The 12,736-nt window shown below is 56.0% G+C and overlaps 1 protein-coding gene across 1 annotated transcript in view; it reads left to right on the top strand.

Annotated features, from left to right (window-relative positions):
• Window positions 1-12,736, top strand: part of MROH7 (maestro heat like repeat family member 7) — a 34,836-nt gene that overhangs the window by 21,544 nt on the left and 556 nt on the right. Inside the window, exons 13-18 of the mRNA XM_056122360.1 lie at window positions 2,794-2,934; window positions 5,466-5,645; window positions 6,282-6,437; window positions 6,988-7,110; window positions 10,121-10,223; window positions 12,379-12,441. Coding sequence (XP_055978335.1) covers window positions 2,794-2,934; window positions 5,466-5,645; window positions 6,282-6,437; window positions 6,988-7,110; window positions 10,121-10,223; window positions 12,379-12,441 — 766 coding nt within the window. The remainder of the gene's footprint in view (window positions 1-2,793; window positions 2,935-5,465; window positions 5,646-6,281; window positions 6,438-6,987; window positions 7,111-10,120; window positions 10,224-12,378; window positions 12,442-12,736) is intronic.

Raw genomic sequence — 12,736 nt, 5'->3', positions numbered from 1 at the left:
ACAGGAGAGAGCACATCATCCAGGCCCTTCTTACCTCCTCCCTGCCTCTCCCAGGACTCTGCAAGGCAGGGACTAGTCAGGTTTGCGAGCACACAACTTAGGCAGAGCTGCCCTGGTCAAGGTTGGAAAGAGGGGGTTGAAAGGGCAGTCTTGGTGTGGACAGATCAGAAACAGGAAGGGGGTGCAGAAAGGTGTTGACGGCAGAAGGGGCTCAGGGTGGTCACCAGTGGGGATGTTGGCGAACTTTTCCAGTCAGAGGTAGAAGGCGAAGTGGAGAAGGGGGTGTGTCGGGGGCTGTGGCGGCTGTTCTGTGACGCTTGCCTGTGTCCACCCCTCAGCGAGGAGCACACAACATTGACTGGGCTGAATCACGTGTGTGGTTCGTGACAGCCCCACATGTGGATCAGCATAATCAGTTGTAAAATACCCTGAGAGTTCTTCATGGATGGCGAGTGGAAATGATCCTGTCTGGGATAAGGGTTCAGATAAAAGCGGATCATTTCTTTTTTTTTTTTAATTTTTTTCTAAATTTTATTCTTTTAATGAATCACCACGAGATAGTTACAGACTTATAAACTTTTGTGATTACATTTCAGTCATACAATGGTCGAGTACCCATCCCTCCACCAGTGCCCATCCTCCACCACCAATGTTCCCGGTATCTCTTCAGCAACCTCCTTTTTTTTTCTTTTTTTTTTTTTTATTAGTGAAACACCATGAGGTACAGTTGTAGATTTACAATTTTTTTGTGCTTGGGTTTCGATTATACAATGATCAGATACCCATCCCTCCACCAGTGCCCATTTTCCACCACCATGGATAACATCCCCCCCACCCCCATCCCCCCATTCCCCCTGCCTCTGTGGCAGGGCAATCCCCTGTGTTCTCTCTCTCCTTTTGGGTGTTGTGGTCTGCAAAAGAGGCATTGAGTGGCAAACATGTTCAGTCCATAGTCTACTTTCGACATGCATCTCCCCTCCTGGGAGGATCCTCCAAACACCCTTTATTTGGTGCTCCCTTCTCTATCTGAACTTCCCTTTCCTCTAGGATACCCGGCTGGCCTCTAAGTTATGGAGTAATCCTCCTGGTGCTGATCTCAGCTATTCTTGGGTATTAATTTCATACTTTGTTACTTTATATCCCCCAGATGAATGCAATCTTTCTATGTCTATCCCTCTCTTTCTGACTCATTTCGCTTAGCATGATACTTTCCATATTGTACCACTTGTATGTAAATTTCATGACTTCATCTTTTCTAAGAGCTACGTAGTACTCCATTGTGTAGATGTACCAAAGTTTCTTTAACCAGTCATCTGTTCTTGGGCATTCAGGTTTCTTCCAGTTTCTGGCTATTGTAAAGAGTGCTGCAATGAACAAACAAGTGCAGATGTCACTTCGACTATACATTTTTGCCTCTCTGGGATATATTCCCAGGAGTGGTATTGCTGGGTCAAATGGGAGCTCAATTTCTAATTTTTTGAGAATCGGTGGATCATTTCTTTTTAAAAAAAATGTTATTGAATCACCATGAGATAGTTACAAGCTTTCATGTTTGGGTTACAATCACACAATAATCAAACACCCCCCCCCCACCAGTGCACATTCCCCACCACCAATATCCCCGGTATACCCCCCCTTTCCCACCCTCCCTCTACCTCCATGGCAGACAATAGTCCACATACTCTCTTTCTACTTAGGGGCATTATGGTTTGCAATATAGACCCCAAGAGGTTATTATGTTTGGTCCTTTATCTACTTTCTGCACACATCTCCCATCCCGACCGATTCCTCCAGCCATCTTTTTCTTAGCGATCCCTTCTCTATTCCAGCGCCTTCTCCCCTTTGCTCATGAGGCTTCCAACTATGGAGCAATCTTCCTGTCCTGTGTATCTACCATCCTTAGGAGTCAGCCTCGTATTATGTTATTTTATACTCCACAAATGAGTGCAGTAAAGGCGGATCATTTCACGTCACCCTTTTCTTTATACTTACTTTTCGGCAGGGTGGGGGCTTCCGTGTTCAGGGAGCCTGGGGGTCACTCCTGGTGATGCTCAGCCCAGGGGCTGGACAGTCTGATGCTCAGGTCCAGGGACGCGATGCCGCAGTGACCTGCTAGTGCCCAGGCATGAGATCAATCCCCAGCAGTGCTCGGGGAGCCACGGTCTTCAGCGACCAGGCCTGGACTCTTCGCGAGTGCCCCCGGCTCCTGAACTGTCTCCCCTACCCACTTCCACTCTTTTCATGCCACTGCTTGAAACTTGTTACTTATAGGGCCCGAGAGCTGCCACAGAGGTTTGGGCGCATGTGTTGCATGCTGCCAACTCTGGTTCGATCCCAGGTCCCCCATGCCCCGCCCCCCCGCAGTTGGCTGGGACCCTGAAGGCCTGGGAGCCCCATCAAATGGTTCAAATGACCCCCGGTGGTCCAAATGACTACAAAACCCATGAAGCCTGGAGTCCTGGGGCCTCGCGTTGAACTGCTGGTCTGGTTGGCCAGGAAACACCAGAAGGGTCTCCTAGCCTGCAGAGTGTCACTGGGCAGGCCCCAAAAATCCAACTTAGAATGTGGCTTGCATCGGACAGTGCTGACCAGGACCCGTGGTCCACGTGTCCTTTCACTGTAGTCACCCCACGTACTCTGGCAGTGTGTGGGGCTGGCGGGAGGGGGTCTCTGAGGTGGGCAGCGGGCCCTCATCGCTTTCCCCTGATCCCTTGTGGTGGCCAGTGGGCTCCTCATCACTGTCTCCTGCTCCTCGGTCAGTCAGTGGGCCCTTCACTGCTGTCCCCTGCTCAGCTCCTCCAGATGGAGCAGGTGCGGAGGATCCCTGAGGAATATTCCCTGGGGCGAATGGCGGAAGGCCTGAACCATCGCGACCCCGTCATGAAGCTGCTGTCCATCCGCGGCCTGGTCATCCTGGCGCGCAGGGCCGAGAAGGTGAGCAGCGCCGGGCCTGGCCAGGCGGGCAGAGGGACTGGCTGAGCGCAGCTGACTGTGCATGCCCTGTGGCTGAGTGCTGAGCTGAGAAGCGTGTTCCCAGATAACTCCTAGAGTTTCTGATCCAGAGTTTTCACAGTGTGGTCTCTTTTGGGCTGCGGCACCCCCAGCGGTGCTCAGGGGCTCCAGGGCCACCTCTGCAGTCCATGCTCAGGCCTGCTGGTGCAGAGATGCTCAGGACCAGGGTACAGACCTCGACCAGGGCTACCCAGCTGTGCTCGAGGGGTCATGGAGTGCTGGGGACTGGAGTCAGGACTGACCATATGCTCGGCTCCCGCCCTCTGAGCTGTCTCTCCAGGCCCACCCACAAGGTATTAACTTTCGTTCACTTTTTTTTTTTGCAGGGGGAGCTAGTGGCACTCAGGGGCTACTCCCAGCTTGTGCTCTGGGGGTACTCGGGGGATCATAAGTTTGAGCCCGTGGATCATCCTCTGGCCCTTTCATGCCATGTATTTATTTACCGGGACAGGGTGGGCCAGACCTGGCAGTGTTCAGGGCTTACTCCTGACTGCACTCCTGAGATCACTCCTGGGCACCATATGGGGTGCTGGGGATCGTACCCAGGCTGGTCACATACAAGGCAAGCACCCTACCCGCTACTGTCTCTCTAGCCCTCATGCAGTGCTTTTAAAGATGTGTGTAAAGAGGGCGTGGGCATGCAACAGTCATTCCTATTTTACAGGTCAGAAAACTGAGACCCAAATGATTGGTTCATCAGCATTTTTTGTTTGGGTTTGTTTGAGGCCACACCTGGCAGAGCTCAGGGCTTACTCCTGGCAGGACTCCAAGGGCAGATGGGATGCAGGGACCAAACCCAGCTCAGCCTCCTGCAAGGCAAGCGCCCTCTCTGCTATACTGTCGCTCCAGCCTCAATCACGAGCACGTTTTTTTTTTTTAATTTTTTTTTAAATCACCATGAGGTACAGTTACAAAGCTTTCCTGTTTTGAGTTTCAGTCATACAATGATCGATCACCCAACCCTCCAGCAGTGCACATCTTCCACCACCAAGGTTCCCAGTATCCTCGCATCCCACCCCTCCCCCTGCCCCTATGGCAGACAATCTCTCCCATATTCTCTTTTGTATTGCTTGTTATGAATAGCATAAGATGTCGCGTAGCTGCAAGAGTGGCGATGTGCTCCTAGAATTCTAAAACTGTAGATAATTTGGATCTGGAGAAATCTCTGCAGCGAGCGGCTCCATTCGGAGATTCTTTCGTGTGTCTCTGGTTCATGGCCATTAAGGAGCTTAAGTAGCAGCTGGAGGCAGTTTGTGGGCGTGACCTCCAGAGTCCCATAGGGACAGGGGATGAGAAGGACCGGCCCAATCCCTATCCCTTGAGGCCTGGAGTTTGCCATCACTGAACCCGAATACTTACACTTCTCACTGGGTTCTGCAAGTTGGTGGCTGCCGGGGTTTTTACGGGGCAGGTGGAGGGATGATGCCGTCCCTGTCTGAGGCACACCAGTGAAGTCAGCCTGGCTTAAAGTCTGGAAGCATCTCTGCAGTGAGCTGCTTAGTTCAGAGATTCATTGGTGTGTCTTTGGATCATGGTCCTTGTCTCCATCTTTTCCAGAGAAATAAACTATCGGCATCTGCCCTGCAGGGTGCACCCGCTCACCCACAGTGCCCCGCACCTCTGGCCCTAACTGCTGCTTTTGATCTCTTTTGGTTTATAGGTCTCTGAAAAAAGGTCAATAAGTGAGCTTGTGTAGCTGAGCCGGAGGTGGTTTGTGGGTGTGGCTCCCCACACACCTAACTTTTGGCTCTTTAATTTCTTGGTAAACTTGGCCCCAAGTTGTTGGGGTCTTGCCAAAGGCACAGCGGCAGTTTTGGGGTATCAGGAAGCCTGAGGGCACCATCAGACTGCTGATGCACTCGGCTGCAGGTACAGGTTGATCTGCTGGTGGCCCCCATCCCTCCACGAGCACATTTTATTTTTTATTTTTTTTTATTTATTTTTTAATAGTGAGGAACCATGAGGTACAGTTGTAGACTTACACATTTTTGTGCTTGGGTTTCGATTATACAATGATCAAACACCCATCCCTCCACCAGTGCGCATTTCCCACCACCACGGATCCCAGCATCCCCTCCCCGCCCAGCCCCTATCCCACCCTGCCTCTGTGGCAGGGCATTTCCCTCTCTCTCCTTTTGAGTGCCATGGTCGGCAAAAGAGGCATTGAGTGGCAATCATGCTTGGCACGAGCACATTTTAAAGTGCTCTGTTGTTCTCTGCTAGGACCTGCTGCAGCTCATGCTGGAGTAGGGACGGGACCAAGGCTCAAGGGAACACAGACTCTCCTCTAATTGGGGCCCAGAACAGGGTCTTGGTCCCCAGATCCAGAATGGGGGCACATGGGGTGACAGAAGTGGGGAGCGAAACCAGAAGGTGGGCCTGGCCTCAGCCGGGTCACGGCCTCCATGGTTCACCCCGGAAGGCTGCCGCATCCCCAACACTCCTGCCCCCAGACCGCCAAGGTGCAGGCCCTCCTGCCCTCCATGGTGGAGGGCCTGAAGAACCTGGACGGGGAGCTGGTGGCGGAGGCCGGCCACAACCTCAAGCCCATCTTCAAGGGGCTGGACCGGAAGTTGGCGGACAGCTCGGTGTACGTGGAGATGCTGAAGGTGCTGCTGCCACACTTTGCTGATGTGAGGAGCCCCGGGGGCTGCTGGTGGAGGGGGCTTGGGGGGGGCATGTGGTTGCTTTGGCTCTCAGGCCCTCTTGGGTAGAGCAGATGGAACAGCCCAGCCAGGAGGTGCCTTGGTCTGGCTGGCCCCAGCCCTGTCTGTAGTTGTTTGACTCAGAGAAAGTTCCTATGCCTTCGGGACCTCGTTCAGAATGAGGGCTGCCTCCCTGCAATGAGGCCCCTGGGGGCTGGAGCTGGATATGGCACAGTGGGCAGGGTGTTTGCCTTGCACAAGGCAAACCTGGGTTCAATCCCAGCATCCCATATGGTCCCCAGAGCACCGCCTGGAGTAATTCCTGAGCGCAGAGCCAGGAGTAACCCTTGTACATCGCCGGGTGTGACCCAAAAAGGAAAAAAAAAAGAGAAAGGGGGGGCCACCTAGAGGGGACACACTATTTTACTGGTCCCAGCAGCAGAGGGGGAACACTTTCCAGCCACATAGGACCCGTCTTAGCAGGTGAGGCCCTGGTTGGGAGCAGAGGGCCGGGCTGTCACCGGGGTCCCTGTGAGGGCAGGTGTGCTTCCTCTCGAGTGAGTGGAAGGACGGTTGTGGGAGGCTGAGGGCAGGGACCGTGCCTGAGCCGTGGGTCTGCCCCAGTCCCGGGAGGCCGTGCGCTGTTCGTGCATCAACCTCTACGGCAAGGTGGTCCAGCAGCTGCGCCTCCCTCGCTCCCCGGCCGCCGAGGAGCAACTCAAGAGCACGCTGGTGCCGCTGCTGCTCATCATGCAAGAGGGCAACGCCAAGGTGGCTCAGGTGAGCGCGGGTCAGGTGAGAGCAGGTCAGGTGAGCTCGGCCAGGTGGGACAGGTGAAAATGTCCAGGTGGGCCGGGGGAGCCTGTCCAGGGGGACTGGGTGAGATGGTTCTAGGTCCGAGGGCGGGGCTAGAGCAATAGCACAGCGGGTAGGGCGTTTGCCTTGCACGCGGCCAACCCAGGTTCGATTCCCAGCATCCCATATGGTCCCCTGAGCACCGCCAGGAGTAACTCCTGAGTGCAGAGCCAGGAGTAACCCCTGCGCATCGCAGTGGGGGTCCCAAAAAGAAAAAAAATCTAGGTCCGAGGGCGCAGTCCTTTTGGGAGTCCAGCTAGACTCCTGTCCAGGGGGCTAGGGGCAGTTTCTCAGTGGGGCCGGGTGCATTTCCGAAGGCCCTTCTCCTGTAGGGATCTGCCCTCCACAAGGTGGGCTGTGATTGGCATCAACGTGCCTGCATCCCATCCAAGGCATTAGTCTTTTTTATGATAGTTCCTTCCCTACTCTCCCAGAATCCCACATCCCTGGCATGTTCCCTTCTTCTGGTTCCCAGAAGTGCGTGAAGACCCTCTTCCGCTGCTCCTGCTTCATGACCTGGGAGCTCCCCAGAGGCGCATATAGCCGGAAGCCCTGGCACAAGCAGCAGCAAGCGGTGGACAAAGTGTGCAGCTACATCGTGAGTGCTTCCAGGGCACGCTCCTTGCAGCCAGCTTGGAGGATTGCCAGGGGAAGCCCTTTCCCTTCCCTCGGACATCGGGGGGTCACATGGCCCTACAGACTCTGCCTGCCGCTTTTGTCTGTTGTTCAGTTCTGCTCCATCCTTCCAGATGCACTCAAATCCTGAATCCCCCGAGATCCCTTCCTCTTGCTCACCTGCCACTTTTTGATGGGGAGGAGTGTAGGTTCAGACCACATCCTGCAGTGCCATGGGGCTATTCCCACCTCTGATCTCCAGTGACCCCTGGCAGTGCTCAGGGCCCCTGCAGTGCCTGGGTTCAATCATGCCCAGTTGCACACAAGGCAAGAGGGCTCACCTCGGGGCTCTCCCCTGCCCCTCACCTTCCACTTCAGTTCTCTCTGAAATCTCCTAACTGCTCTGGAATCTGTGCTTCCCTCCTATCCCTGCTATCACCGCCCTCCATTCAGGTCAGGATGTCCTTTAGCTGGGCCTCTCCCTCCACGGGGGTCTTCCAGCCTTGCTCCACCCACTGCACCCCATGCCCTGGGCATGCCATGGCTCAGCCACAGGGATGTGTTTGAGAAGCACTTCCTGGGAGATTTTGTCATCAGAGGGACAGCAGGGTCATTGCAGAAACTAGGCGCTGCCATCTGCCCGTCGGGGCTCCCAGGGTCTATCCAGTCTTATGCCGACCAGTTCAGCAAGGTGCCCGCGTCCTCCTCCCACTGGGAGAGTTTCTGGCTCCCCTAGGCCCTCCCAGCCCAGCCAGTGCCCACCTCTGAGCCAGGGGTGGTGGGGAGAGAAGTCTGAAGACAGCTCAGCTGGGATGCACAGCACCTCCCTCTTCCCTGGCACGTTGGTGGTGTGGCAGACACGCGGTGCTGAGGTGTCCTGCCTCCCCCGTTTCTGGTCTCCCCAGTCCACGCAAGAGGGCCACGGGGAATTCTGGGACCTCTAGTGGCAGCTTGAACCTCACAGTGACAGGCCCAGAGCAAACGCAGCCTGACAGCATGCAACCAAGCCCACAGGTTTAAGAATCTTTGCTGTGGCCAGGCTGGGCTTCTGGACACAGACTTGGCACAGACAGGCCTGGAGCCCTCTCAGGCACCCAGAAGGGCAGCAAGGGGAAGTCTAGCGCTCTGGCATTTCAGGGGAAGACCCCCCCTCCCCAGCCCCCGGGAAGGAGCATGACCAGCAGCAACCTTTGGCAGAGGGAACTATCATAAAAAAAAACAAACAACAACATCACACAAGGGACTGGAGTGATAGTACAGCAGGTAGGGCACTTGCCTTGCATGGCCAACTTGGGTTCGATCCCCCGCATCCCATACTGCCCCGCAACTACCACCTAGAGTGATTCCAGAGTGCAGAACTGGAGTTAATCCTGAGTACTGCTGCATTGGCCCCAAATCAAAACGCTAAAAGAACCTCAAACCCATGTGAACCTTCCCCTACGGCCCAGTGGAGATGGCGCCGAGTCACAGATCATCACTCTGTAATAATAACCATTGTTAAGGGTGCTCAGGGCCTCTGCCACCAGTGGCTGCTCTGTCATTGGACAGTGGGCAGGTGACACCTGAAGAAAGTGTCTGTCCAGGTGGCTGATTCAAACACCTGTGGTGATTGTGGCCTGAGAGAGGGTCATGCAGGGCTCAGGACGGCGGTATCGTCTACTCACAGGGAAGCCATGGGAGGACCGGGGCAGTGCAGGGACCTGCAGGTGTTGTGGGACTCATCGCTGATGTGCAGGGCTCGTCAAGGGGAGAGGGCCCATCCGATTTTCTCTTCACCACTCTCCCCATGGGACACTGCTCCCTTGTTTCTTCTCCATCAACCCCATCCTGAGTAACACTATTTTGCCCCAACCCTGCTGTTGCCCAAACAAGCATGAAAGGTGGCTTCCTTTTTTCTCAATTGCATAAGGAAGCCCTATTCCTGCCGGCTTTGGAGAACCTTTAAGACCCCTCTAACTCCCTGTCCTGTTCCCTACCACTCTGCAATCGGGATTCTTTCATCCTGGGCAGACCCTGGCTTTAGGCTGCATCATTCTCACCTCTGGTTGCCCCTGCATATCAGAACATTCCTTTCAGGTGTGTGTGTGTGTGTGTGTGTGTGTGTGTGTGTGTGTGTAGCCTGCCAAGTTGTCCAAAGCAAGAATGAGATAACCGAATGTAACCTGCCCACACGGCAGAGTCTGGCAGACTCCCCGTGGCGTACCCAATATGCCAAATACCAGTAACAATGATGGGTCTCATTCTCCTAACCCTGAAAGAGCCTTGAATATGGCACTTTTTAAAATCTCAGGGCTAGGACAAGAGAGACGTTACTGGTGCCTGCTCGAGGCAATCGAGGAACAACAGGATGATCGTGATCGTGTGTGTGTGTGTGTGTGTGTGTGTGTGTGTGTGTGTGTGTGACTTAGAGGAGAGACTCGGGCAGGAAAGGCAGGAAGGCTGCCAAGGCAGTTGTTGCCATTTCTTAAGCAAGATAAAGTGGGGCCAGAGCGATAATGCAGCGGGTAGGGCGTTTGCCTTGTGTGAGGTCACCCCACGTTTGATCCCCAGTACCCCATACGGTCCCCAAGCCCGCCAGGACTGATCCCGGAGTGCAGCCAGGAGTACGCCCTGAGCACCGCCAAGTGTGGCCCCAACACCAAGGTGAAACAAAACAAAACAAAAAGATGAAGTGCCGGGAAGATGGTCAAAGGACTGGGAGCCCAGGCTGCGCCTGCAGGGCCCTCAGCTGGATCCCTGGTGTCGCACAGTCCCCAGTCACTGTTGGGCGTCACCGCTGCGGACCCCTGGGTGTGGCCCCCAAACCAAAGAAAGCAACAACAGGAAGCAGAAAGATGAAGTCTGGCCCCTAGGGGTCCAGTGGGGCTGGGCTGGACAGCAGAGCCATGCAGGAGGCTGGGGCCAGAACAGGCTACCCACCAGTCCCGCTTTGGGAGAGGTAGATGGGGAGTGTCCGGCCTGGGCCCCGACCCTCAGGGTTTCTCTCATCCCAGGTGAACACACACCGAGAGAGTGCCTTCACCTTCCTCAGCCAGAGCCTGGAGTTCGCCAGGAACCCGCGGGCCTCCCTGCGCAAATCCTCAGCTGTGTTCCTGGGTGAGCAGCTGACCCCGGCCTCCGGCCTCCCTCCAGGGCAGGACAGGGTCACAGACCATCCTGGGGCCCCTCGGGGCAGGACTCCCACCCTCCACAGCTGTCCTAGCAGAACCGCTGCTCCCCTGGGGGCTCTCATGGGAGGGGCCTCACAGCTCCTGCCAAGACAGAATTGAGAGCTCAGTTCTTGGGGGGGGTCCCTTCTTTGTGACCCCAGCTGAGCCCCAGCCCCATGGGAAACTGAAGCTTCCTCATGCCCATGGACAGGAAGTGGGTGTGCTACAGAATGGCACGGCCAGCACACAGAGGCATTCCTGCTGCTCCCCAAGGCCCCACTCCACCTTCCTGGAGAAAAACTCACGGATTCCCTCATCCTGAGCATCCCCACATGTGGCATATCTCCTCCGGCAACTGTGCACCTGCCTCCCCCCCAAACACCCTTCCCCAAGGACTAGGAGCCCCCACACCCTACACCCCCATCCACCGGGACCAGGGCCCCTGCTGCAGAGAAGTTTGGAGGGGATGGGTCCCCAGCCCTCCACTTTGCAGGGTTGGCTCTCAGGCCCATGGGCGCCCCCAGTGCTGTCTCACACCCCATCACCGACTTGTTCTCAGCCACACGAGCAAATTCTCTCAGTCAGGCGCTGGCTTCATGGTCTGGAGCCAGCGGGGCACTGGTTCCACTGAGGGCTGCTTGGGTATTAGAACATCATCTGTGGGCTGCCGGCGATGGCATGTGTCTGTCCTATCATAGATCAGGGTGGGACCACATGCCTTCACGGCCCGCGGTCTGGACGTTTCCCGTCCTCAGAACTCAGAACTCCCCGTCCTCAGAAATTCAGAATCTTCAGGAGGGACTGTGGGGTCTGGGTGGCGGGGCTGGGGCCAGCTGGTTCCACCATCAGGGCTGCCCCAGAGGAGTAGGGTGGGAGGGGGCCTCAAAGCTCGGGGGCCGGGGCTGGAGCAGGTAGGGCGTTTGCCTTGCACATGGCTGACCTGGGTTTGATTCCCAGCATCCCATATGGTCCCCCAGCACTGCCAGGAGTAATTCCTGAGTGTAGAGCCAGGGGTAAGCCCTGTGCATTGCTGGGTGTGACCCAAAAATAGCAAAACAAAAAAAAATTGCAGGATCCTACCTAGAGTCAGTTCACACAATGATGGTTTCCTGGATACCAACTTCTCTGCATCTCCCACACGCATCACCTGTGAAAACATCAGGGTTTAAATACCCCCACCCCATGTCTTCTTGGTGCCAGGCCCATGCAGGCAGCACCCACATCTCCCTACTGACAGTTCCCAGCGGCCACTCCAGTCCCCAGCCCCTGTGGGCTAGAGTCTTGGGTACGACCCCTGTGTGAGTGATGCGTGGCCTGAAAAAGCGCACGGGTGTTTCCTCATCTGGGTGCCTGAAAGAGCCCCAGAGCCTGGCTCTGCCGCCACCCCCCTCAGTGTTCTGCAGTCACAGGTCAGGGTTAAATAGAACCCGGTCTACACAGACAAGAACACCCAGCTGCCGTGGACCTGGTCACCGAGCCTGGGGGCGGAGCAGGATCTCTGGGAAGAGTTGGGCCGGATAGGGCAATGCCTTCTCAGTCTCTCCTGGGGAGAGTCATTCGGGTTGCAGTGTGAATGACCGTCAGTGTCGGCCCGTGGGGACCCAGTCCACTCACCCATCCCACGTGTGTGGGAATGGTCATGCTCAAGGTTAGCCGGGATCGCGCTGGCATGGTGAGATGGGCTTTTGAGAGGAAGAGGCCCTGTTCACTCCAGGACAGTGGACCCTGCAGCCTGGCATTAGGCAGAGAGCAGAGAGGCTGAGCAGCCTGTCCCAGGGCCCATATGCAAGTGACCCCAGGACCCAGTGCCCTTCCTGTAGTCGTGGCCACACGACTGCAGGGACAGCACCCGGCCAGGTCTCTGATGCGGACACGGGGCCAAGCAGGGGAGGTGGTGCTGGCCGCGTGAGTCACAGCAGCCAGCCTGCCCGGGTTCAGTGCCCTCACCACCTCTGCCTGCCGCCACCTCATTTCCTGGCTTCCTCTTGAGCCCTCAAATGTGGACCAGGCATGTGGAACAAGGGGGCTTCCCTGAGGAGGAGACATCAGAACGGGTAGGCTGGGCCCGGAGTGAGACGCGCTCACTCTGGGTTGTGCTCCAGGGTCCCTGGTCCCCTGCATGTACAAAATCATGACAGAAGATCACCTGAACGAAGTCAAAGCCGGTGAGTCACATGACCGAGCCCGGAACCTCCCTCCCTCAGCCCTGCTGGCCTCCCTGGTAATCTTTGTGTTTGAAATGTTAAGTGTGCAGCCACCCCAGTCCTTCAGGAAGAGGAGAAACCTGGCCCAGAGCTGAAGCGCTGACCCAGGTTCCCTTTCATCCACATGCTCCCTGGTCCTCTGAGCTGTCCCCCCCTCCCCCACCCGGTGCTCAGCTGAGCTGGTCCTTAGCTGAGCATGTGGAATTCTGGGGTCAGAGCCCAGCCCAGCCCCAGTGGAGCTGACAGTCTGGGGAAT

The sequence above is a fragment of the Sorex fumeus genome, unplaced genomic scaffold (assembly GCF_029834395.1).
Source record: "Sorex fumeus unplaced genomic scaffold, SorFum_2.1 ptg000045l, whole genome shotgun sequence".
NCBI classification, from domain to species: domain Eukaryota; kingdom Metazoa; phylum Chordata; class Mammalia; order Eulipotyphla; family Soricidae; genus Sorex; species Sorex fumeus.
Note: the sequence above shows the minus strand (reverse complement) of the source record. Positions and strands in the feature narration are given on the sequence as shown.